At 40.9% G+C, this 27904-nt stretch overlaps 1 protein-coding gene across 1 annotated transcript; it reads right to left on the bottom strand.

Annotated features, from left to right (window-relative positions):
* Window positions 1–1942: 1942 nt before the first annotated feature.
* On the bottom strand, window positions 1943–27268 carry BDKRB2 (bradykinin receptor B2). The gene is made up of 2 exons (XM_033010578.2): window positions 27190–27268; window positions 1943–4852 (listed from the first exon to the last, which is right to left on the bottom strand). Exon 2 carries the CDS (start codon window positions 4848–4850, stop codon window positions 3708–3710), a length of 1143 nt encoding a protein of 380 aa, XP_032866469.2. The 5' UTR covers window positions 4851–4852; window positions 27190–27268; the 3' UTR covers window positions 1943–3707.
* Between the last annotated feature and the right edge of the window lie 636 nt (window positions 27269–27904).

Genomic DNA, 27904 nt, shown 5'->3' with positions numbered 1-27904 from the left:
TTTTAACCTGTAGAAAGCATATAATGATTTGTTAACATTTTACAGTTTGTGCAGATATAATGGACCACAAATTAAAGGAATTTGAAGGATTAATTTAAAAACATCTATATAAGAGTCAACAGTTAAAAGGTTTTTGCTGTGTATACATAATTAAATGATACCTGTCTATTGGTGCCTTCAACTCACAGTATGTTAGTTTATGTTTTAAGCTTATATGATCTTCAGCCACCCTGCCTATGTTGACTTTCCTGCAAAAAGTACACATTCTCCAGAGCTGCATAAGAATTTACAAATGTTAACTGGGCCTCTTTGATCATAAAGACTAAACGAATACGTTGATGAAGGCAGAGGGAAGTTTGCTCAGTTACCACACGCATAACGTGGTAGACAAATGGCAGGAATCCAAAAGGTCTCTAGAATTCTGGATCTCAGTTCAACAGTTCAGCCGTCAAAAATCTTCCTCGTTAACATAGTTGGAACAATTAATGATCGGAACACATTATCTTTTTGGAACAGTATGATTTAAAAGTTTGTTTTTCTCCGTTGAAATGGTTTGCAAATCAACATGGTTATCTGCCATAACAGTTCATCTGTTCTGGAACAGGAGTAAAGTTTTTTGATGTGACCTTGCGATGCCAAATTCTTTGTTCAGCTTGGTTGGATTCCTTTACATCTGCTGTAGACAGTGGTTGCTACGGAGAGCTTCAGTTCTGGTGCAGTGATTTACAGTTCCTGATAAATGATCCTGGTAGCATCACAGTGTACTAATAATCAAGACCTACTAACTACATTTTACAGAGGCTGAAAGAGCAAAATATGGAAGGAGTCAATATAGGCTGGAACCCCACAATATGCTGATGGAAGAATGGAGTGAAAGGAGGGTTCAGTGACTAAAATACTGCTTGTGGATTTGGGAGACCTGAACTGAGATCCTGACTTCTCTTTAGAAACCCTGACTGAAAAAGGGCAACCTTGTCCTGTCCACAAGCGCCGGCTTTTAGGATGACTAGTTTTGCATTTCAAGGGAAGCCACTAATCACCCTGAAAAACCAGACAATGAGAAGATGGGAGTTTTTGCTGCTCGTACCTGCTGCAGGCCAGAAAGATCACCTGGCTGTCGCTGTCCTCACCGTTCCTCTGGAGATGGTCCCCGGCCACCTCCGTCGGGCTGAAGGCAGAGCCAGCGGTCTTTGATAAAAGATGTGGCAGCCTCGGGGAAGATGGGAGCAGCTGTGGGAAAGGGACGGGATAAAGAGGAATAAAAAGGTGATGTGATCACACTTTGACATCTCCAGCTCTGAGATCCTCAGGACAAAGTCTGCCCTCATGTTACCGAGAGCTCCTCTCGTATTTTGCCTTGGTTCCGTGAGACCGGGACAGAGCCGAGCGTCCGAGTGTGACTGTAAACTTTTGTTACCTGCATAAACGCTACAGGCAAATGCCGTGACATGTGTGATCGTGCTGGGAGGTGGGAAAGAACGTGAATTAAACAGTCTGTGAGCCGGCATTGTGAGTGCTGTGCTCTGCAGAGGGTGGTGCATCCATCGCGTGCTCGGAGAGAAGGCTAAAGGCTTTGCGGGGAGGGTCCATCCTGCAAACAGCACCTGCAGGCTCTTATGCACCCCGGGTCCTCTCAAAGAAAAGTAATATCTGTTGCCTACTGGGATCTTGATCTACCAGCAGGCAGAAAAAAAAGCCACTGAAAAGAATCCAGTGGCCTTAGCTGTCTTAATTCAGATTTTGAATTCCAAAAGGACAGCACTGATCAGAAATGGGCCCTACAATGAAAGCTGACCCAAAGCTTTGAAAGTAGCTAAAATTCTGTGGTTTCAGATCACCTTTCTTTGTTACAGCCAGAAGAAAGCACCTTGCAACAATTGCACCTCTGAGAAGTCATTCCTGAGTAACAGGATATGGGCTAGAGAAGAAAACGCCAGCGAACCTCATTTCTTAAAGTAGTTTATTTTCTGCTGTACATGCTTACTGCGTAGCAAAATAATGTGTCCGTATATTTACATAATTTAAATTAATGTCATATTAATATAATAACATTTTTATATTTTACTTCTCAGTACCAAATACTCAAAAATCTCTTTCACTGCCTCAGTAACCTTTGTATGGAGTTCCTCTTATTTAACGGCTGTATGAACAGCGTGCTAGTAAATGAGACAGTATTGATAACACTGGAGATAACAGAAAGCCTTGCAGTGTTTCATGATAGGTGTCTTGGACAATATAAAGAATGAACAATAGAAGTATTTATGACATAGGATTATACTGGATTATCAAAGAAAACCTATGGAAATTGTCTATAAATCATCTACAGTGATCTTAATCCCTTAGTTTTTACAGCACACTTGCACACTTCTAGAGCATTATTTGAAGGCTTAATACAAATTTCCCATCTCAAATGGAACTTTATTGCTCCATTCAAGCTCTGATAAATAAAGAACATGCAGTTGCAGTCTGAGGTTACTTATGTCACCAAATTCCACTTCCCTTGGTGGTTTTAAGGCTATATAACCTTAAGTGCTTTGAAAAGAGCAAAGGCTCTGTTAGCTTCAGAAGATTTTAGATCACCTCCAACTCAGTTTTTGATCAAGGTTCCTAGAGGTAAAAGTGCATACTGACAACTCAGTGCACTATGAGTTTATCTTCTGCGTAAACTCAATTTGGATCATAAATCCAGGCCAACTGGGGAAAGCTATCTTGTATTAAAATCACTCAGATTAACTCTACAAATAAAATGTAGGGATTATTAGAGTTTGAAAAGGCCATTCTTGATTACTCTGAACTTTCAAGACTCCTGTTAGCTTCAGTTAGATTTCCAAGGCAGTTAGGCGATGCTTTCTTTCATCTTCTCAGTTTCTTCTACTGATGAGATTATACCAGTTGTGTTGAGCTTTTATATTTCCATTAAATAACACTAGGAATATTAATTATGTTTTGTGAATATTAAAAACTAAGGCTCTGGGCTGAAGTGTAGGTATGAATTTAAATCACATTCACTCACACGACAGGAGAAAGTGAATGCTTTTACCCCCATGCAGAAGGGGTAAAGAATCTCCTGCTACAGAGATAACTCAGCTAACTTCATGCAGCTGGCTGCATCCTTCCTTCTGCTGCTGCTTTACCTTTTTTTTGAACTGCTTTCCATACATACAAGCTGATGTAAACCTGTAACTAACAGTCAAAATAGTTCTGGATGACTGAACAGAGGAAGTAAAAGCCCAGAAGATGGCCACACCTAAAAATCCATTTAGATAACAGTCCTACAGGATTAATTTACCAGAACCTACCCAAAATAAAAGTCCCTCTTATCAGAAATCTAGCCTGTCAAACTGTATGGGTACCATAAGTAGTTGCACAATCCTGACAATAGCCTTTGTACTGGGGCTCTGTTCGGAGAACTGCATGTAGATGTAGGTACACCTTAGAAATGCAAAGATTTCAAATTATACATGCATCATCAAATATTATTCAGCCATGAAAATGTAAGAATGCTACAAAATAGGACTCGGTCATGAAAAATATCCAATAACAGTAGAAGCAGGTCTCTGTGTGGAGTTTCCCTTGAGATCAAACCATTGGTTTCCCACAAGTGGTGAGTACTACCACGTGTTTATTCTGTGGAGCAGTAGCAGATGGATATTAGGGCAGACTGATACGTTGGAAGGCTTTTTTCCTGTAATGAACAAACTGTTTTATCATGGTGACGGGAAAACAGACTTCTTCCTTGGGTATTCGCTTGAAATGGAAGTTCTTAGAGTGTCCAGGGAGTTTTCCATCTGCACAGACTGTGATTTTCTGCACCTCTTTGGGAACAAGCCCTTGTAGAATTCCACAGCCTTCTTCTGGAAGTGCTTCCCGACAATTACATACAAGACTGGGTTCAGGCAGCTGTTGCTAAAGGCACAGTAGGTAGCTACCTGGGTCACTATGTCATTGATTTCTTCCAGGCATTTGGAAGTGGGTGAGAGGTAACGGATTGTGTCGACGAGCGTGCTGATCTGGAAGGGAAGCCAGCAAACGATGAACAGCAGGAGCACAGCAAGGACGAGCACGGTGGCTTTCCTCTCTGTCTGGACTAACTTCAGTTTTTGTAGCTCACTACTTTGCAAGGCTTTGATGATTCGCGTAGTGCAGTAGGTGATGACACAGAGCGGTATCACAAAACCCACAATATTCAGCAAGCAGTTGTTTGCAGGCTCCCAATAGCTGGCTGGGTAAATAAGAACACAGGCGGTGATGTTGTATTGTTCATAATACTGTAAACTTCGAAACAACATTGTGGGGGAACATATGAGCAGCGCACATGTCCAGACCACAAAGCTGTTCCATTTGGCACAGAGAGTTCGTCTCATCCGTCCAAGAGACATGGTTTTCACCAAGGCCAGGTAGCGGTCGATGCTTACCAGTGTCAGGAAATAAATGCTAGAATAACAGTTTGTGTTGCTCATTATGTTGACAGCTTTACAGAGGAACAGGCCAAAAGGCCAGTGGAACTTATTAGAAATATTAATGGCCCAGAAAGGTAGAGCGCAGACTAAGAGTAGGTCAGCGAGTGCCATGTTTGCTAGGTAAATTTCAGCCACAGTGCAGCGACTTTTGTGGAAACATAGGACGATGAGGACAAAGGAATTTTCTATTGCTCCCAGAATAAATATAAACCAGAGGAATCCAGGCTGAAAATCCTGTAGCCATTTCCATACATCTGCATTAATGCATTCATATTGATACAGCTGGTGCATTCCTGAATTATTGTGGAGATCTGCTGGACTGACTGGGAGCTCCTGGGTGGCCATGACGTTGTAAAGCTGCGTAACATTTTCAGTTGTGATGGAAACCATTTCTGTGCAGAGGAAAAAAAAAAAAAAAAAAAAGGAAAAATCATGAAATTGCTACATCTAGCTCATTGCTGCAAAAGGCACAATAAGAAAAGCTAGCTCTGCTTTTCCTACTGTGCTAAAAAGCATGGCTTTGAACATGTTTACAATTCTTTGGGTTGCTTTCTTGTAGACACCTTGCACGCTTGCAGGGCGTTTCACAGACTAAACTGCTACGGACTGCGTGGACTGATTTTAAGTGGGTGAAACAGAGGGAATAAAGCAACATCAGACATTGTAACAGGTTAGCTGAAGAAAGCATTTACCAGCCTTTATTCACTAGAACCAAGCTGCAACAAGTAATTTTTGAATCCCTTAAGGAGTTTCATTGTTACTTTCCCTTCATATGTTTGTGTATTGAAAGCCATAGCCCCCTAAAGAACAGATGTACCTTGTTGCTCATTGTCAAGCTGCTAATTCTGTGGCGTGTCCCTCAACAGTTTACATCATCTCCTGTAAAGCAAAAATTGGGCAGAATTCAGTGGTGCTTCCTCTGCAAACAACACCATATTTTTTTTTTTTTTTTTTTTTTCCCAAATGTTATGACTGTCACAGCAGACATTTAGCTTGCAGCTCTGCTTTGGCACTAAGCAAGCTGCAGGAGGAAGGATCAGTGTTTGCAAGCAGCGTGCGTTTCTCAGCTTCTCACTGGAATCGCCTGTGTATTTCTGTCTCTGTTGCAGTCTCTTTCAGCAAGCAAGTCACCGAAGAGATAAATGGTGTAACCTTTGTGGTGGAACTTGGTTTTCCTAGGTCTGCAGTGGGCGGGTTGGCAGTTTGGCAGATAGTGGCCATGGTGTAAGCCAGGACCTGCCTGCAGTCGGTCTGCAACGAGCCAGTTTGGGTGCAAGAGCAGGGTCTGAAACCCAGGTATTGTACTGTGAATATTCTACGGGCCAGAACAGCCTGGGGCCTTGCAGGGAGATATTTATGGGCATAAATGTCAGCTATGTGCTTCAATTTTACTAAAACCAAACAGAAGTTGAGCACGCAGCATCCACTTGGTACTGTTAAAATGTTATCTGTGGGGTTTATTATTGTGTTCACAGATAATGAAAGCTGAGATACTATTCAAATGCAAAACTGGCTTTCCAGATCTGTTTATATAATTCTTTGGACTGAGTGACAGAAATGCTGTTTTTCTAGGTCTTTAATATACCACTGTTTATATTATGGTTTGATTGGAAGCTTTTCAGATATATTTTTAATTAAGACATTTGTCTGATTCAACTGGTAACTTGGCAGTAAAAACGGGACACATTTGTAATTCCTGAAAGGACTGGGTTCTCATTCGTGCTCTGGTTACTGGATTTGTTGGTTGATCAGTGTCAGTGCTAGATATGCATATGGACGTTTGGCTGTTGGGTGCAGAATTACTGAAAAAATAGTGGTCATATTTTGTGTACTTAGTTTTAATTAAGCACTGTAGTACTTCAGAACCAAAAACAGAGGTGAAGACCACATTTTAGTAAGTACAGTAAAGGTGGTAACAAAAGGAGACTCTCTGTACTGTAGAATTTATAACAGGGGTGTCAGGCAGGACAGGTCAGCTGAATCTGACAGGCAAGTGTGACTCAGAGCCTTGAAAGACAAGGCAACCTAAAATGGATTAATGGGCACAACCCAAAATGTCAACAATGCACATTTCCAGTCCTTCATAACTTGAACAAAGGAAAGTATTTGTATAAACTGGGTAACAACATAGATATTCTCATTCTCCAAGTTCATCCTTCCAAACCCTCAACTTTTCAAGCCCATATCTAAGTGCCGGAACATATCTCTATCCTTTATCCCATCTCTTCATTAATCTTATAACTGTTAGAAACACCTCAATCTTGACAAACCTGTATCCTTTTGATTTCTGATCATTTTCAACCGCCATCTGGAGAGTGGGTTGGTGGATCCTCTTTATTACACAGCATTACATGTTGTAGTCGCTCATCCAGTGACCTATGCTTTCGGTGACGCGGGTTATCATCTGTAAATTTAGGTCTAGTGGATATGGATGTTTTATTCTATACTGAAAGCAAACAGCATTTGTAGAGCATGCTATGCAACACTGCCAATAATGTGATTTATGTCCTTTTCATGTCCCAGGTGCAAAGAACTACTGTAGGTTGTAAACGTTTTGGTTAGAAATCTTGTTTTTGTGTGTGAGCCCTTCCAGGCAAAGCAGAGCACCTGCACCTATAATGCATTTTTCTGTGACTTTATTGGTTCATATTTCAGCACAATGGAATATAGGACAATACTAAAAGCCTCACTGAAACCCAGATATGCTTGATCTATTGCTTCTGCTTTATCCATTAGGCCGGATCGGATTAATCCAAAACTTTATTTTTGACAAGTTTATACTGGCAGTTCCTTATTACTTGGGTTCTTTATTATCCTTTATATGTGGATATACTCATTATTTAATATTTTGCTGTCATGTTTTCCAGGTATTTAAATGAGAATAACAGGTTTATAAATCCCTGGGCCCTCCTATCTGTGCCTTTTAAAGATATGTATTGTGTTTTGCCCTCTCTGGGCTTCTGAAAAGTCCTTGTTCTCCTTGGGTTCAGACATAAAAACTGATAGCAAAGATTTTCTCTCCTAATTCCTGAACCATGCCAGGGTGGGTTATATATGATCCTGTCATTTTGCATAACTCCATATATTCTTTAATTTGTTTTTTTTTTTTTTCCCAATTCACCTAAATCCAATTATTCAAAGCAATCACCTTAAATATCAGATCATAATCTTCATTGCTGAGAGGACTAACACAGAGTCACCATTGAACTTTTCATCATTCTCTGAGCTACCGGTTCCCTTTTCTTTTTGGTAACAGGTCTAGGCTTTCCTCCATTGTACTTTTGATATATTTATAGAAACATTTTATATTACCTCCTATGTCCCCTATTAACTACAACTAATTTTTGTTCTGATGTTTTTGATATATTTGATGTTCTGAGTTCTTAATATCTCAGATAGCCATACTTTTCTCTAATTAATTTCCCCATGGCAAAGCTGTCATCAAGGTAGTGGTATTCATAAGTACTTAAATATCTCGGAGCCCAACTTTTGTGCATGTGAGAGATGCCACTAACAAATTGCAAACCGTAGTTCCGAGTCTCCCTTGCTGCGTATGATGGCACTTTACACTGTAAAAACACATAGGAAGCGAAATACTAATGGATAATCAACAAAAGGTCATCTGAGAGCAGAGAAGTTCTGTTGGGTGGTGCAGTCAGTTTAAGCTGTTTCTTCTGCTGGTAACGAGCTGTGAACCATCAGAACGAACTGTAAGTGCACTGTTTTATGCTTTGAGTTTAGATGTGTGCAAATACCTAATAAGATGTTCATTAGTATTTCAGAGTGGTGATAAGGACTATGTTGGCAATTGCTATGCCTTTCCTTCATTACATGGCTAACAGAAAAATAACAAACAGGAATTAATGTACAGCAAATAGCAGGTCAAAAACTGCCTACTGATTTATGATTTTTTTCCTAAAGTTAATCTCTTCTAGATTGTTTTTTTGAGAAGTGAAGGCCCTAGAATACTTTAAAATAAATTAATTATATCACATTACTGTGGTCTCGGAACAGTGTGTAGAGGCTAGTTAGGATGTGACCAAATCCATAACAAAGGGCTTCTGGCAACCTGCCTCCTTGGTCCTTAGCTCAAGCCCTTCCATAAAGCAATGGTAGAAAAGTGGGAGTGAGCAAGGTAAAATGTGCTAAGGATCCGTTTACGAACCCTATTAAAATGCTGTGCTTGGTGCTATTCTCTATAGCACAGAAAACTCATTTGGAGTATGTGCTTACTGAATAAATTATGATTGACACAGCCACAGTTTAGAAAAGGGAGTGATTTCGCCATTTGTTTATTACAGTTCAGTGGAAATAAATGTGACCCCTTCACACACTTTCTACAAATGCTTCCTGTGCAATGCAGTACAGGCCTAATGTCTCAGCTGGGACTTTCAAAAAGATTTTATCTGATGGCTTTGATTGAAACACCGCCCAGCTGAAACAATCTATTGTTACTGATTACAAGGGACTCCTGTGGGGTCTGCATTTGTCCCTGCTGGAGTTCACCTCCTACTGTTACTTACCTCCTCCTTAACAGTCGCTAAAAATATTATCAGTCATTGTCCCATGTTGTTGCAGAATATTTTTTGCTAACAGCATTTGGGCACAAATGGCAAGGTTTTGATGGTGGAGGGCTGCAGGGAGCCCTGGGTGGGAGGCGTTGTTGAGCAATGGCTGGATCCTGCCAGTGCTGCAAATGAAGAACCCCCTTGCCGAGGGCCTGGGAAGAAGGGGTTAATCAACTAGTAGATTGTCTTTACAGGCAAGTGGAGAGGGACCTCAGATGGGTGGTAGTCACCGGTACCATGGCCTGAAAGCTCTGCGGGCTGGGCACATTCACCTTGGTATTGCCTGGTGGGATGTCCTGCTGGTCAAGGACTGACTGCCCTGTGTGTACTGTACTGGGGGGGACCATGCCAGAAGCCAGGGGTGAGATTATCAGCGAGCCAAGGATAACACCCAGAGTCCAGGAGTGTGGCTAATCTTGGAATAAATGTCATGTATGGAGGGAAAGTGTCCAGGCTACATCCATACATGCTGGAGCCTATGGAAGTTCTTGACAGAAAAGCAGCAGGGCGTGATGAAGTGGGACAAAAAGCCCTTTAAGGATTATAAACCATGAGCTGAGGAATGGAAGGGCAGGGAAAAAAACCGCCAGAGCTCAGTTAATACTGTTTTCAGACACGTACATCTTCATACAGAGCAACGGCACGGAGGAGTGGAAAAGCTGGGAGGACAAACGCAGTTTTGAGTGAGTGGCTGCATACTGAGGGGCACTGGCTCACTTCTGACTTGGTGCTTTTTGAGGAGACAGGTCAGCTACAGAAAGAAATAGCAAAACACCCAAGGCCTGCCACAGCCTCTCCTCTAAATCTCTCTCCCTGGGAAGAGCCAAACCTGCTTGGATGCTGTGTATTTTTTTTTTTTTTTTTTTTTTTTTTTTGGGGGGGAGGTTTGTCCTCCTGACGGTTTCTGGGCCCAGCTTGGGCAGCCAAGGTGTCCCCCCGCGGTGCCTGGCAGCCTTGCTTCTTCATGCTAGGGTTAAAGCTGCAACAGAGGAGCTGCCGGGAGACATAAGAAGAAAAATGGCATCTGCCTGACGGATCTGGTGTGACTGAAATGAGAAATAGCAGGAGTTTAAAGGCTGCTGTAGGTAACGGTGGTCCTCCGCAGCGCGGTCCGTGCAAGGACGCCTCTGTCCTGCTGACTCTATGCAAGCACTGCTGCTGCCTTCTGGGGAGCTCGGAGTGTAAACCTGATTGATTCAATAAGTTGTTAAGAGGCTGTACAACTTCCCCTGAACCGCCTCATTTGTGACCATCTGACATGTATTTACTGGCCAAGGAGAAGTAGGTTTCATTTTAACAAATTTGGAGGATTTGGTTCCAGGACAATGTCTGTTTTTAGAGAAAAAGGAGGGGTTTTATTTAGTGAAAGGTTATAACAAAGCAATCTCAATGCATCTTTTCTCCTTTAGCTCCACACCTACAGGTCTGTCAGGTCTGAAGTGTGTGTGATGGGATAGCATAAGCAGTCATTGCTCAGCGGGAACCCAAAGCTGCGCTGGAAGATTGAGGCCATCTCCTGTGATGGACTCTTATTTTCAAAATTTAGTATCAACAAAAATACAGGCAAGACATTCTCCTCCTAAATTCTATACCTTCTTCGTAAGGCGTATTTTCAAAGCTTCATTTTCAACCTGCTCTTCTTTCAACCTTTACTGCTGCAAAAAAGCATCTTTGTCATCTATCCCCAGTGCACCGAGTCTCTGATTTCCATCTAATCCAAGCCCAGGAGGACTGCTGGTACCTCTCTCTTTGACCTTAGAAGGGGTTTGATTTGTATCTTTGAATATCAAAAGGTAACCAGTGGCTCTTGTGGCATCTCTGAAATGTGCTCTGAAAGTTACTCAGAATGTCCTTTTAATTCTGTTTTACTGAGCGGGCATTTGTTATTTTGGAAAGATGTAGGTAGTGTCAGAAACATCCCTAAGATGTTCTGCTTTTACTGACCCCATGACTTTTATTTTTCATTTCCAATCTTTGTGTAATGAGTCTCTAATGGGTTTTAGCACATTGGAGGTTGTAGATAAGTGGACACATTTTGTGGCAATGTTAGCTTAAATATTTCCTGTTCTTCACTGGCCCTTTCCACACTATGGCTGCCCTTGCAGTTCATGAGGCTTCATGTTGAACCAGATTGAGGAACTTGACTGAGACAAAAATAACCTTTTAACAAAAACCAACTCCCTAATTTGTCAGAAAATTAAGGTGATAAAGAGGAGATACAGTGGAGCTACCTCTCAAAAGTGGAATTTTTAGAACCTTTAAAACATTTGGCATGTAAGCTTGAAGCGCACTATGAAAAGACAGCCATTGCTCTGCAGTCATCACTAAGAGGATTTACATCAGTTATGTTAGGAAAAATGGGAAAAAAAGTTGTTCTGTTAAAGTAGTTATTTAGATATCAATGAGTCTATGGTGAGAAGAGGTCGTTAATTTTTCCCCCTGGGTGGTAGGTGAAGCTACTCAATTCTAATACTGCCTATTGCAATCAACTAAAGAAAGGTGTGGAGAGAGCACAAGCCCAATCAAGTGCAACGAAGCGCTTTGCATAACATATTTTTTTCCAAGTGGAAATCTTGAATGTGCTCACTTAGACTCCCTGGTGTTATACTTTCCCTAAAAAATCCCATACTTTTTATCCCCAAATAATTTGAGATGTTATTTTTCAGTGCTTTTTATATAACCCATTCAATAACTGTGATACTTCTGACAAAAAGTATTATCTACATGTAACATAATTATAATTGAGATGGAGAAGAGCAGAATCGCCAGACAGCTATGAGAGTTGGTAGGAGCAGGAAAATATGAACTGGTTTGGAGAGAAGTACTGAAGACAGGGTATTTGTACATGGAAAAGGGCAAATCTTGTTATGAACACTGTTTTGATTTAGTCCAGATTTGGTGATGGTGTTTGAATCACAATCCATGTTTGACCTCTGAATTGATGCTGTCAACCTTTCAGAAACTTTTCTACTAATGATGCTCTCCAAAGTGTTGTAAATGTCACCAAGGCTTGATGTTGCTGCCATTCTGAAAGAGCAACTTTAGTACAATAATTCTATTTAACCTGAACCGAGAAGTAATTATTTTTAACATGAGAGGCTGTTCCAGGATCAAAACAACGGGATCTTCAAGTTTTTCCAACCACTAAATCAGTCAATTTCAACCCTGTCAGCCTCAGAGGTTTTGAAGACTCAACTGCATAAAGCCCAGAGCAACACGGTCTGAATTCATAGCTGACCCAGCTTGGAGCAAGAGGTTGGACTAGAGACCTTCCAAGGTCCCCTCCAACCTGGATTATCCTAAATTCCTTAATCTGTGCTTCTTGTGCTAATAACTGAAACTTCCCGTTGGTTTAAGGCCAACAAACAAAAGCTGATTTTCGGATTTTAGCAGCAAGTGACATAGTTTGTTGGAGTGCCCTTGCTCACCGAGGTTCCTTAGGAAGCTATGCACGTTTTGTTGAAAGCATTGTGGGAACTGGCTTTTGATAAAATCTTTTTAAATATCGGCACAAAATTGATTTATCCAGATCACAGAAGGAAGCAGAGAAAAGTATTCAGTGTGTTTAGAGGAGATTAAAATATTCCGTGATTTTGAGGGAGAGCAGCAGCCAGGTGTTTGGGGGCAATTTGAGTGCTTGAATATTGGTGTTTTGGAAAGTGCAGGCTCTCTGGGATATGACACAGGATCTCTGAGAGGTCTTCTGGAGGCAAGCAAAATACTCTGGAGTTTCTGAAGCACCCCCAGACCCTGCAGGGGCTTCTTTGCCCCTTGATGTTAGCACTGCGTTTAGAGGGTGGGGGGCATAACTCCGCTGTGAAACTAGCAAATCTTTGGGCTTCATAGAGCATTATAGGGACTGTAAAATAGAGCATTATAGATTGAAAATGAAACATAAAATTATAGCACAGGAAGATGAAGAAAAGAGTCTTCTGGGAATCAGTCTTTTAAAACAGTCCAGGTTTTAAGACCTCAAAAAGAGAAGAAAAGATTAAAATAAGTTTTTAATTTTTAAGTATTTGAAAAATAGAATAAAGGAGGCTTGGGTCTATATTTGAAATGAATAAGTCTGATCTAGTGCTCAATGTATTGGATCTTGGCTTGTATTTTTTTTTTTATCTTTTGGGAGAATAGGAGTGCTGTGTAAAGCTCTGTGGTACCTTGGCAACAACTGAAGTAGATGAGCTAGGAGCAAAGGTTTTTATTTTTACTGTTTCGTCTTTCTCCTGACAAAAGGTATTATCTGTGAGTAAAATAACAGGGGAAAAAAACAAACCTGCCTTCATATACTAATTTTTGCTGACTCTGACCTTTTGAAAAATCTGTATGTTCATACCACCTTCCTCACTCCTGAGAGAAAAGTATTCCTCAAAGTTGATTTAAAGCCCATCCATATTTTAGCTTTTCATAACTATCTCAAAGGCAACATAAGCTAGAAATGTTCAGCAAGAAATAACTTTTTAAATTAACCACTTTCTGTGTAGAAATATTTCCTCTTCCCTCTCTGAAGTACGGAGGAGAGAAAACACACATTTAGTCAGAAATGTAATGTCATACAGCTCTGACCATCTATCATTCCTACTGTATATTGTATTGTTCACTAGTAGTAGTTTTACTGAGAGTCATTTACAAATGTGAGTGCATCCAGTCTCTCAGAAATCTTTCTCCCGTGAAAGTTTCTCAGATGAGCTGCTCTGAAATGGCAGTATTTAGTCCCAGTCAGGGGAGAGCACAAGGGCTAGACGGGGAGTTTGGGCACGCTTGCCAGGCAATTCTGAAAACAAAGTGCCATAAAGATTTAGTTGTGGTTTTGTTGTATGTGTTAGCTCACTTAGCTGCTCTTTGGACCTGTGTAATTCCTCTTTTATGGAAACCTTTCATAGATCCTGGGTTTCAGTAAGTATCTGTCATATCCCAGAAAAGCATTGCCATTGGTGATACACTGAATGAGAACATTTCTCTTGAAGAGTAAGGCTGCATTCAGGCTTCATTAAATTAAAAAGGGGAGGGTATAAACAAATCAATAATAGAAAATGCTAAATCCCTTGAATACTGTTCTAGGGTTGTTTTGAAGCGTATAATAGCACGGCGCAGTTTGGGCAAAGGAATTAAATATGAGGGTTAATCCCTTAGCTGTTTTTTCGCAATAAACCTTCTCCTAATATTTGAAAGAGTTTGGCAATAAAAGTAAATGAAGTCTGTAACTGTGGGGCCATCAAGAATTGTAGATTTGATCCATACAAGACCTGTACATAGTGGTGTGCTCACAGCAACAATTCCCTAAGTTAAATTTAGACCTGAATAACTGGTTTAATGTTTTGTTTTCCTGGAGATTTCTATTATGTTAATGCTGTTCAGCTTTTCCCTTCCCTTTTGTTCATGATGGATTAGTAAACACGGTAGAATTTCCTGTACTTGTTCAGCAACTTTTACCATTGTAGTTCACAAGCAGAGGAAGACGATTAATTAAAAATCTATCAAACTACCCTGAAAACAGAGATCACTGCCCTTCTCCCCCTCCCAGCACACACTTCAGTTCTGCTTTTGAAACACCTCTGAGAAAGTTTAAGCTGTTTTGATTTACTGAGTTAGTTTTTTCTCCATAGTATACGTCTGCAAATAAATTAATTATATGATGCTGTTAAAACTAAGTGTTAATCAAGCATAAGCCGGTTTGTTCCTCTCTTTGTAGTCACTGGTCAAATGAGAGACTTATTTCCAAGTGTCCGTTCTGTTTAACTTGGAACAAAATCTGGAACTCAGGTGATCCATGTACCTATATACTAAGAGGCCACAAACTTACTGAGTAATGTTGATAATATTTCTCTTTATGAAGATATTATAAATGAGTATAAATACTTGAGTAATTGTTGAAGTAGGGACGTGAATCTGATTCTTCCATCTCTGGAAAATATCGTTGATTACAAGGTTTATAACGTCAATCTCACAACTCCTTCTCTCCCTCCTCATGAATACAGAATTACTTGCTTCTGTTCTCAAGTATCTTTAATATTCTTTAATTATCCAGGAGCTTAATCTTCATGGACCCCCCACCCCTGCCCCCTTAAACTTAATGCAACTTTCCTCCAGAACCCGGTGTCAGGAGTCGTGAGTAGCTTTGTGTCTCCCTGAGCCGAGACGATAACTTTCTGATTTTCTTACATCAAGGCACGTTACTCTTACACAGTGCACTCAAGTCACAGCCGAATCTGTGCTTTTTCTGTGTGTATTGTAGTGTGTTTGCTCAAAACGTTTTGACAACTGAGAAGGAAAATATTCAAACAGGAGAAAACTGACAACAAACTCACTCTGCAAGGCTGGCAGGATATTTTGTTCTGTTCTTTTTGGCATTCCCCATATGAGAACAGATAAGGTTAACTATGAGTGCTCATTGTCCAAATCTCAGCCAACAGCTAGCGTTTCGGTTAGGGTTAGGGTCAGGAGGGAGAGAAATCTAGGAGCTGCAGGAGGACTGCAAAAGCACTGCAGAAGTGAAGAACAGTGACCCAAATGAGTTCTTCCTTGAGAACTTTTTCATGGGAATCATGGCTGGTCATCATGGTTCAAGACTCAACCCGTGCCCGGGGTTCAGGTTTGGGCTAGGAGACTTGCAGACTACGTCTGCTCTTTCAGGTATAGGGTGAGCCCTGTCATGCCTATACATGTGTTTATCACACCTCTGACACTCTGATCCGTGCTCCGTGTTTGCCCATGTATATGATATTGGGAGGGCCTAGATTTGCACACTGGTATCTTGGGCTTTGTTGACAGCATTCGCTTTCAGAAAGCTCTGGGCATATCACTGAGCTTAGGTTCCCTCTGCTGCCATGTCTGACCTCTGTTCTTTTGGGTTCTGTTTACTTGATCTTCATATTTTGTCCAAATTTATGTTTTGTATTTCATTCTTGGTAAGGTAAGGGGTAGAGGTTCAAACTTTGCAAGTGGCATCAAGATTTTCCCTTTTTTTTTCTCAAGTTCCTTGGTGCCTTTGAGGGCAATTACTAGTTTACAGTAATGACATAAGCAGGAACGTTCCTCCTTCGTTAGGCAGGCATTTTAAATAATGCCAGGGTAGAACACAAATCTGAATGCACTGGTTTAAGATTCCCACTCAGCCTAGTTTTCAGGCTAAGTGACTCCCTTTCTCAAAGGCAGACAGAGGAGCTGCTGAGGGAAATGGAGAGATGGAGATGGCAGATGTAGGTCAGGGGCCCTTGAAAATTTGCAAGTCACACAGGTGGAAGGGATGGGAAATGTTCCTGATGGAGACAGTGCTGCCTGGGGCCCTGATTATTGCTAGATAGAAATAAGCAAAGAAGGAAAATACACCTGGTTTGTAGTATGGGTGAAAAAAAATTCAAAGCTTGGTCTTATTTGCTTAGACTCACAAAGTTCACTAGTTTCTGTCATCAGCTGAAAGGCCTCTTACCAACAGGGGCAATGAGCAGATGATGTTTTGCTCACATTTTTCATCTTCGCAGAGTTTACACTCAACGTTGGATCTGTTGCTGGGATGATTGTCTATTAACATAATTTATTCCTGCTCTTAGCTGGCTTACTGCCTAGCTTGATAATATTTGCATCCTTTGCAGTATCTTCCAGATAGTGTCGGGTGGGAGTGAGCCCAACTGCACATTTGTACAGCAAAAGCACCTGTTGGAGTGAGAGGAGCATGCTTTGGCACCAGGACCCGCACAGGGCTCCCTGGGGGGTGCAGTGACGGCTGGGAAAGCCTAAGCCTCGTCCCAGGGCTGAAATCTCACATGTGCCTCAACCCTCCTGCACTCATGGTGTCTGTCTACAAAGCTGAACGATCACAGGTCGCACAGTTTTACTGAAGTATGAGGACAAATGAGAGGCTATAAACTTCCTGAGTTTTGTGATGTGGCATGCAGATTTATCCGATTGGAATAGGGTCAAAGGAGGTGGTATCCCCTCCCCTGAGCACTGCAGGCACCACAGGAATTCTCTGTTGTAGGCAAGAGATTACTGTCCCCCATCACCACTGCAAAATTCAAAGAGCTTAACACACTAATGTTGTTAGACCAATTTAATATCCATTGCAAGAGTCTGATGTCATGTGAAATGGCAGGTCTGGTGGTATCAAACACTACACTGCATCTATCAAGTGGCAGACAATACCCTGAGCCCAGTGAATAGCTAAGGTAACCTGCATCCAGTGATAAAGTAATAAAATATTAGGGATTTTATCATAAGTAGCTCATGCAGCTAGAGCATATTTCTTTGTTAAAGTATGAATTTCCTGCTTTAGAAAACAACCTTTCCTGAAAAACAGATAGATCAAAAGGAATGCAAGCACCAGGATGAAAACAGCTAAGCTAGAAAAGAAATAGGTCAGTTTTCAACTGGCTGATGACAGTTTGTGAGATGGACTGGAGGAACTGCTCCTAAGGTAGGTTCTCAGAACCAGTCTTGGGGTTCAATTAATGAAGTAGTTACAGAGTTGGTCTCAGTATGAAAGATAGGAAAGCACTGATGAAGCATGCCAGTGACATAAATTTCTTGATATCTTCATTACTGAGAGCAATGGGAATATCTTGCAGGAAGAACTGGACAATATTAATAGAGGAACAGAGATGGAATAATAAGAGGAAAAAAATGTAAGCCCCAAAGCACTTCTGTTCTCCTAGAAGAGGTAGTAACTGATGCTCCTTTATTCGCCTTGCTGTAGTGGAGGCAGAGAAGGGCTGTTCAGCAGTATACAAACATCCACCTAAGGCTCACGCGCTGATATGCACGTGGATGTCCTCTAAAGGTTTGCTGTTTGTTGTATTACTCCTACCAGACCTCTTCATCTCGGTTTAGCCACTCCTTTCTCTTAGCAGTTGAAATACTGCTCTTTTCCCTGGGTGGCGGCTCTAAGTTCTCATGATTAGGCAAAATGTGAAAGTCTAATGGCCGAATAGTATTTGCCAAAATTGCTCCCTTTGTGCATTAAATACTTAATGGAGAGATTTGCCTTTCAGATGAACTGGCTCCATGCCCTGAAAACACTTTTCTTCTAGCACCTTGAGAACACTGTATCAGCCGTTTACAAAAAAGGCAGATTTACCATCTCCAGTGCCTGCAGTCGCCATCATGTTGAACTGTTGTCAAGGGTATTTGCAATAACACATGATTTCCTGCACAGTTTCACCACTGGCCTTCACAAGTCCGGCCTTTGAGAAAAGCCCAGCTGTCTCCAACAGCAAAGATTGGAAGCTCATAGTGTGTGTGGCTGACTGGCTGCTGTCCTAAAGTCTAACAGCTCTTTCTTTGACAGCTGCTGCTTTCCTCATTTCTTATCATAGAGGTAACTGATTATCTACTCTTGATTAAATTGACTAAACTGAGTTGATTTAATCTCTGTTGCATTTTACAAAAACGTAAAAGATGTTCTAAACTGTCATATTATGTCTGCAAAAGACATTTGCAACTACAAAATCATCCCCACCAGCAACTGGAAATGTGTTAGTCACATTTTTCTGTTGCTGAGACACACTCCGATGGCTCTGTGCAGGCAGAGGAGTCCTTAGTGCAGAGGACATCACAGGCAGAACCTGTCCTCTCTAAAAAGGAGTAATAATGCCTTGTCTTCTCTTAATGCCTTCCACCAAAGAGATATATGGGCGGCTTCACTGAGTAACGCTGCAGCTTTCAAACGTTACACTGGGCTTTGGCAACAGAACAGGCTAGAAAGCGTGATTAACTATATAATGTTCAAGTTGAATTACAGCTTTAAATTCAAACAGGTAGAACTCGGAAGAGATATTTAACCAGGTGGTTCAAGTTAGCACATTTACCACATGAGCTTCATAAGATGGTCTCAGTTTAATTTAGAACCTCTGACAATGGCTGTAGATGTATTTCAAAATCTACATTAAACTCTACACTCAGATTTCAACCTCCTGGAAAACTTTTCTGATAGATCATCCCAGTGAACGATCCCCAGCATCACTGATTTGTGTCATGGAAGGCAATACAAACCCGCCGTAATACTCATTGTCTAAATGAAGAATTGTTTTTTGGTTTGGTTTGTTGTTTTTTTTTTTTTTTTTTTTTTTTTTTTGTTTTTGTTTTTGTTTTTGTTTTTGTTTGTTTGTTTGTTTTTTGTTTTGGTTTTTGTTTTGTTTTTTTGTTTTGTTTTAAATTTCATATTCTTTTAGGAACTCCTAAAAGCAGAATGTGGCAGTACAAGCACAGGTGAGTTCCCTTCTCAAGGCGAAGCCTAGTCTGGAATGTGCTTTACTTTTTAAATGATAAACTTCAGAAAGCTGTTTTGCCTTGCCCTTCCTAGGTTGAACACGTCTTGATACACTGTTGATTGAGCAGTGGGGACAGTCATTTCACATTGTTTTCATGTATCTGCTCCTGACTTAGCCAGTACACAAAGCATTTGCAATTGGAAAAAAAGGTCAGTTTTCAGATATCATGGTTAAAAATCACCACAGTCTGTATATCACAAAGAAAAGCTCAGAACCAGATGCACATATTGGAAATGGTGTGTGTGTGTGTGTAACTGTAGTGAACTTCAGACTGTGTTGCAATTATGTCGATAGTCACAGCAGATAAAAATTGGATATACATCCCAGTCTGTTTTTCTGCTGAAAACCCAGGGGAACTCTAATGACAACGATTCTTAAGTGGGAATACACCATATTTCCATTGGAAGAATTAAGTATTCAAACACATGCTGATAGGGATTTGGTGATTAAATTGTACAAACATGCGTGTGGCTTTCAACAGTGAGAGGTCTGGAAGGTTCAGGACACTTCTCCAGCCGAGAACTGGTGTGGTTTAAGTGCTGATTTACAACAGTCAGTGTTTGGATTACAATTTTATTTTTACATTTTCATGCTTTACCAGTGTTCTGAAATTACACTGCATATTAATTTATTGCCATCCCCTTGTCAGTAACAAAAGATGTCAGAGCCTTGCTGGAATCTGGTGCAGACAATTTGTTTTTCACTCTATACATGGGTTTTGAGCACTGGTATTCACCAAGAAGATATGTCTCTCTGCTCTTTCCAGAATGTCAAAGCCGACAAAAAAACCACGGTGAGAATTCAGTTAGAGAGACAGATTCTCTTTGTGTATGTCACGCCTCCTCCAAAGAACTATTGTACCCAAAGCTAACAAAACCCCCAAATCCTTCAGAGATGGAGCAGTCGCACAGTGTTGGGCTGTCACAGGGTGACTCTGCAGACTGGCACAAGATCAGAGACCTCTTCCAGCCTGCACGGTGGTAACAGTTAATGGATCACAATTTCTGGTACCTCACACTCATGTATTGCCACAGCTATGTAGGAGATATTTTATGAAATGATGGAAGAGGGAAAATTTTCTTTTCCTGTTAGAATGACTATCAAACCAGAAATATTCTGGAGAAACTGACTTTAAAAGAAATATGTTTCAAAAAATATTTGGGGAATCTTACAGAAAATATTTTAAAGATGTTTTTTCTTATCTTGAACAAAGGAGGAGAAATACTGTCTGCCAGCAGTTTAGCAGGAGACCCAGACTCACTCTCGCTCTGTCTAGCCAACTAAACAGTTTATTATCTTTACAAAGTGGAGCAGCTCCAAAAAAGAGAGAATGAAAGAGTCCAACTCACTACAGTTTATTCCCCAGGCACTTTCTTGAGAAGGAGGATGCCTCATTCAAAATCCTTTATCTGTGCTACTCATTCACAGGCAAATTTCTCCTGTATGTGTGCATCTCTTCTGTGTTTTGGTTTCTTGCTTCTGTTAAAAACGCCAAGATTTCTTAATTCTAGATGGGAATGCCGCTTCTTCCTTCTGCTCTTCCCAATTTTTCTGGGAAACAGGAATTTTGTCTATATTGTTTTAAGTTAACCCTGTCACCTTCGAACTTGTGTACCCTCACTTTTGTAACCGCTGTAGAGCACAAAGCAGGGTGCGGGATCGCACACGGCGGTTTTGTGCAGTAGGCAGCAAAGGCTCGTGGCAGGGTGCCAGGGCAGGGATAAGCGGGGAAGAAATGTGCAGATGTGAGTCCTGGAAGAGAACACGGTGCTGCTAAGGACAAACAGGAGAAATGCTGCTGCTGGGAAGGAAGGAAGGATGAAAAGAAGGGAAAAAAGAGGGGTTTAATTTCCCAAGGGGGTAAAGGGTTCCAAAACAAATAACAGATAAGGATTCCTGCCTGAGTCAGGTATATACCAAAGTTATAAGAGTTTTTTTTTTTCTGGGATTTTCTTTTAAAATGTTATAAAACCTAGACAGTTTACACAGTTTGGATCCTTATTTTACCTAGCTTCAGAATAGTCTAAAATTTGAAATTGTTTGATTATCGTATTTAAAGTCCAACTTTTCTTTGCTTTTTTAAAAGTTATTTGGCCAGAGTTCCTTTATCCTAAGTCAAACCTAATTAATATGTTCTGTTTAACCCTTTTTTAAAAACAGACACAAATGTGCAGTGGAAACTACAGTAAGCCTGTCTATAGTGATACAAGATGCAAAGTGTGGCAGAACAAAATTCCAGATGTCTCATACTGTCCAGTTATGAGCTGTAATCATGATTCAAATGACGATGTGTAGACTACATCTATTGCTATCTTCTTACATTTCCAAAAAAGTTTAATGTTTCTAAAACACTGCAGGAAACACATACACAAAACGGACTCCACTTTGTTACTTCCTTCTACTTCTGGTGAATGTCCCTTTTGCTGAACCAGGTGGCTGGAATTTCTTGGTTACAAGGTGACTCTTAATTGAAAAAAAAAAAAAAAAAAAAAACAAACCAAAACAAAATGGTTTCTCAGAGGAATGATGTAAGCAGAAGGTGAGAGCACACAGTTGTCTTATGTGACATGCCTCGACATGCTGTTTTTTAAAAAATACATATGTTATAAATTAAAACTTCTGTGAACAATATCCCAGCCACTCATGGATTGCATTCATATCTGATTCACTATGACTACTTTAGCCAGGTTGGAATATTATCACTCTGAGAATGAATATACAACTCACAGAGGAAAAAAAAAAAAAAAGGTAGAGCTATTGAGAAAGCTCTTAAGTATTAAACTGATGCGCTTGTTCTTGTAAAAGGCTAGTCCATCTTCTTCACTATTTTACTGTATTACTTACTGTAAATCTCTACAGAGAATGAAGGCTTGTGAGAAGATAACTGCTTTTGCTTGTTTATCTGCCCATGAGGGATAGTCCTAGATCCTCATGACTTGGAAATTTTGCCATTAACTAGAAGAAAAAAACGATCCTTGCCCAAGCAGAGAAACAGAAATAAACAAACACAACAGTCTTAATCCTAATGTACGGACGCATCAGAAATGTCTGATGAAAATATTTGCTGATTGTTTTGTACAAAATAAAAACCTGGGAACGAGGAAGAAAGTGGTGGAGGCTCCTTGTAGGATTGTCCCCTAGTAATAGGTAGGACAGGGCTACATGGATAACATGATCATGGACAGGGCTACATGGATAACATGATCATGCAGAGGAACATGCGTTGTACTTCTTTGGCAAGATGATAATAAATCTCTATTTGTTTATCTATATAGGTGTATGTATATGTGTGTTTAGATAGACGTCTATGTGCATACAGAGAGAAAGGAGAGAGAATTTCCATAAAGCAGACATTCCCTTATTGCCACAAACCATTTGCCTGCTATTTTACTGTTTACTCTGGAAGTGGTTTCCATGTTTCCAGTGCCCAGCTCTGGAAGAACCAGGCACAGCAAGCCTTCCTGGGTGATGCCAAGGAGAACAGCCATCTGTGAGCTGGTCAAGAGCAGATGAAGTGGGATCCTTCATGAGGAGCATGTAGGAGGGCTCTCCAGAGTACAAACACAGTGTCTGGAGGGTTTGATTTGATTTAGAAATAAGAAATCCATCCTTGAGATCAGATATCACAGGCTGAGCTGAGTCCGTTACAGTAAATAACCTGGTCGCACTAGAGTGGTTGTAAGATTCATTGGTTGAAGTTCAACACTGAGCTTAAGCTGTACAGTTACAAAGGCTAAAATTTGACTTGGAGCATATTTTATGTCCCACATCGAAGTTCACCTGCTGTGATAGTTAAGGGAATATCCACTGCACAGGTTTCTTTCTTGCCGTCCTGATTTCACAGTTAGGAAAACAAGCCTTTCACAGACCTTTCCCGCTGGAAAAAACAAGCCAGAAAAAGGATGTGGCTGTGCTGTCACGTTTGGTGAGAGGTTTCTGGTGAGCAAATCACTCATCCCTACTTACAGACCTGTAAGACCTCACCTAGTGTAAACTGCCATTACTCTGCTGATGCGGACGGCACTGTGAGCATTCAGTCCAGCTGAGGACCTAGCCTGGGTGTTTAATTGTATCACTTCTTTTGTCCTTTCATCTGGCTGTTTGCCTGGTGTGCTGTTTGACCCAGTCTAGCAGGTGGGACCCGGAGCACAGCCCTGCAGCTATCACCATACTGCCTGTGTTATACTGGTGACCGGAGGTTTCAGTGATAATGTGCAAAAGTTGTTCAATCACAGGGACAGGCTTTGCCTCAGGGACCTTATAATCTAAGCAGAAGCCAAATATAATGCAGAGAGAGTAGAATATAACTTTTTACAGGGAAAAACTGCTGGGGAAGGAGATGAGAGGTGCATGCAGACCTGAGTTAAAACCTAATCACATGTACTGAAATGTTGCTGTCCTCCTACTTGTCTAAGGATCAGGTCCCACCTTTGAGTTACGAAGGCTTCACAGCTGCTTTCTGTAAAATTGCTCAGGGGACCTGATGAAACACTTCCAGTTTACTGGCCTGATCACTATCTGTCTACCCTTCAGACCAGGGGAATGGCTTGGGTTATCGCTTTGCTGCATGTGTGTGGGCAGAGGACTCACATCACCCTTCTGGAGGGGAACCTGCTGCTCTTCTTTCGTATCCCATGACAGTTCAGAGCAGCGGCCTGTTGGTCAGTCAGACAGCTGATAGGAAACCATATAGCCATGGTAAAGGGACAGAGCACCTCCGGAGACAGAGGGGTGCAGGTCCCACAGAGCAGGACTGCAGCCTACTCCCTTCTGCCAAAGCAGGAACACTGCACGATCAAAACCAGCTGTGGCCACTTCTGTCTCTGGGCATACACGCATAATCCTGTAAATATCAAAAAGACCTGGACCTCTAACCACTGTTCACTTTCTTTTTTTTTTTTTTGGTGGAGTTTGCCTGTAATCTCAGATAACACGAGTGGGAGAAACGGATTTCTGCGTTTTGACAGATCCGTTCTCTGCGAATTAGCCATCGTCTGAATTCTGCCTTTGCAACAGGATCACCACTCTGGCATACCTTCGTGTGCGAAGCACAACACTAGTGGATCTGCAAACCTGGACGCTGACATTTGTTTGCAGGGATCACAAAAAACAGACCAACTTTGCGGAATAGAGTTGAGGAGCTAATATGTAGCGGAGGTAGATACAGCACAGCAGCAAAAAAAAAAGTCAAATACACCCCTTCAGGGAACATTAAGAGCCCTGAAACATTTTGTTGAAGTTTGATGCAGCAGCTTTGCCACAACGTCTGATTGCTTTGGACTCGCTTATCATCAGATTGAAGATACCATGTTTTCAGCAGACAGCTTTGCTCCTTGCGTTTTTTTGTTTTTTTTTTTTTTTTTTTTTTTCTGGTCTGTATCCCATCGGTGCCTGTTCTGCAATATTTAACCCCTTTAGCTGGGCGTTGGACCACGACCGGGGTCCCTCGGTCCCCGCGCACTAACATCACTTCCAAGTAAATGCCGTACCACCGCCGCCGTGACTGCTTACGGGTGCAACTTCGTGTGAAGCCACTCCGTGCTTTCCCACTGCGGTTGAGCTTACCTGCCTTGGGGCTGTCACGGGCCAGGGGGTGCCCCCCTGTCTCCCCCCTTCCCTAGCCAGGGGGCACCCGGGCGAGGTGAGGAGCTGGCTCAGCCATCTGCCTGCCAACCGCTGGGCTTGCGGGTCAGCACCCAAAAACTCAACCGGAGGAGCGTGGGGATTCCTCGGGGACCGGCTCAGGAGAGCTCCTGTCTCCAATCTAAACCACCGTGTTATTTTACGGCCGTGCAGCACGTAGGCAGGGGCATGGCTTTTCAGCTCGGTGTGTGAAGTATACTAAACGCAAAAAGGAAGGAGGACAAACTTTGAAGTAAGGCAGGGGAAACCCGAAAGGACGGAGGACTCAGGGTTTTTTAAAAAACCGTGGGTGACAATAGAACAAGGCTGGCTGATGTGTAACTTGAAAAGTGGAGGTTTTTAGCTAGGTGGCATTTATTCTCCGGGAATTTTTAACTCTGTATTGATTAGCGTTGCTAATGGGGTCAGGCGTACTTTTGCTGTTGAGTTGGTTACTGGGAGGGAATTTGTTTTGAAAGCAAAGCTCTGTTCTCTGATGAGTTTTCATAGACTTGCAATATGAACTTTTTTTCCTACTGTTACCTTGAAAACAGTGGGATTTGGGTTTCTAAGAGCTTTTTACCCCCTTCTTTTAATGAAAAACAGACTATCAAACACTGACTATTCTTAAGCAGTGAATTTTAGGGTCTTCATAATTAATGTGCTAAAATTCTCTTAAATTCCTCTTGTTTTCTGTCAGAGAAAAAACTTCAAATATTACATAGCTATGAGAATTTTGAAAAGTTATGTTCCAGTGCAATTATGAGATCCTTATTTCAGGAAGCTCTAACTCAGTAGGAAACACGGGGGTTTTTTACTGGATTGTCAGTACAAAATGTTCAGGTAACTCTGAGTAACTCAGTTAATCTTGTTCTAGCATGTACGGGGCCCAGTGGAAAACCTGAAAAAGATTTTCTAGAGGTGTCTCTGCTCTGGCTAATACAAAGTATTTATTAACTTGGGTACCTTTATCCCTTCTCTTTTTTGTTTTCACTATTTACACTGAAGACAAGACAAATATATTTGGAAGTCTATTAATGATCCTGAAGTGGGAAGATGCTTCTCTACTTTTTTTTTTTTTTAATGATTGCACATTCTCAGAGAACAGCAGACATGATAAAAATCATATGTCTGATATTACTCAATATCCTGATACTTCAATCTTAGCAACTCAGCTGTAAAAATAGATTTTTTTTTCCCTAGATAACTGTCTTCTAGCTTCTTTAAGAAAATATGTTCAGCTGTTCAAGATAAAAGTATGCTCCTATCTTAGGAGATGGTATCTGTAAGATTACATACAGTGTATTAAAACAAGGATTCTAATGGCAAACTATTTGAACTCTTTTGGCTTTATGGTTAATTTGTTATTATTACACCAAGAAGGCTGCTTAGGATACTGTGTAATGGAAAATAAATAACTAAAAGTACAGCATATATTTCAACCTTTTGTCTCTTTGTTATACGAACTTAATTACAATCTCAGTTCTAAGCTTTCACTTGTTTGTATCAGCATCTTATAAATCATTCTTCTCCTGCATTTTTTAATTTGGATACAGATCTTAGAAAGAAACTGATGGTGCTGCTTAAAGGTCACCCAAAACTTTCTTCTTTGTTACATAACAAAAAGCTTTAAAGGTTTAGTGTTTGCCATTCAATCAGCGCCGAAGAGACAGGTTAGCAGCGTGAGGTTCACACACACACACAGACATACTTCCAGCCCCACAGAGTTTACAATCAAAATAATAAACATAGAGAAAATAATCAGTGTGTACAGAAAATACAGAAAAAGTCCCTTGTTTCTCCCCACTATTTTGTAGGCAATTTCTGAGCTGAAAACAATGTTAGCTGCTTGCACTTTTTTTTTTTTTTTTTTTTTTGTTTTTTTTTTGTGAGGTGAAAGAACGTGTGTTCATAGTGTGATTAGAGACACGAAATGTCTTCCAGGCAGAAGAAATCCTTACCCTCCAGTAGCCCATACACTGGATAGTATCTATGGCAGATGAAAGACCCTGTGCCTCTGATGTGTTGGATACTTTGAAATAAAGCATTTTTTCTGTAACTGCTACAGCTCTGCAAAACCTGACAAGTTACCAAAGCACATTAGCAATAATTATTTTTCTCCTCCGTGTTCCTGGAACACTAGTAACAGCAGTTCTTTTGTCACTGAACCAGAAATGTATTAAGAATTCAAGAAGTGGTTTCCAAGAAGCAACAAACCATACTGAATTTAAATAATGAGAACTTTTCATATTAAAGAGAAGCAGAAACACATACCTTGACTGCAAATTCACCACTGAGCAGGTACAAATGGGTGAAGTCCAACACGACTCCGGGAACAGCCAAGCTCTTTCTGTTGTGTGAATGAGTCTAACTTCTGGTTTTCTGCCCCTCCCTGATCACAACAGACTCATCCCTCTGTTGATGACATCATATTCCTGGATTTTCTCCCATACTATATTTTAAAAGCAATGTTTATCTACTGTATCCAGTATGAGACTGCTGATACTTGAATATGGGTGGTAAACAACACAAATCCAGCTAAAATATCGATGTGTCACAGTGTGTGTACAAAACAGTCGTGTGTGTGCACAACAGCTTCCAGAATTGTGTGGGAGCACATGTGCACACACACACACACAGACGCACAAATCTGATCCTGGTTCTGGGGGGTGGCGAATGCATTTCTTCTTACTGGTGTTAGACACAATCCAGAGCTAAACAAGTTAATTTCCTGCAGGACTTGGATCTATATAACAGAAAAGATCAAATATGTCATGTACAATCTAACTTTTTTTTTTTTTTTTTTTTTTTTTCCATGGGAAGAAATTAACCGTTTATGTTTGTGGAAGACACTGCTCCTCCTCAGCACGTCTCTGGCTACTCAGTCTGCTAAGAACTAATACAAACCCCAAATACCACTTAAAGACTTAAATTGGACCAAAGTTTCTTCAAGCTTATGAATGAGATTTCTATATGAAACAGAATTATA

This window comes from Tyto alba, unplaced genomic scaffold (genome assembly GCF_018691265.1).
Source record: "Tyto alba isolate M040663 unplaced genomic scaffold, T.alba_DEE_v4.0 Super-Scaffold_18, whole genome shotgun sequence".
NCBI lineage: Eukaryota > Metazoa > Chordata > Aves > Strigiformes > Tytonidae > Tyto > Tyto alba.
This window is presented reverse-complemented; position numbering and strand designations above follow the sequence as displayed.

What these genes read in the sequence shown, in the direction of transcription:
- BDKRB2 (XM_033010578.2), bottom strand. Translation starts at nt 4,850, where the DNA reads ATGGTTTCCATCACAACTGAAAATGTTACGCAGCTTTACAACGTCATG.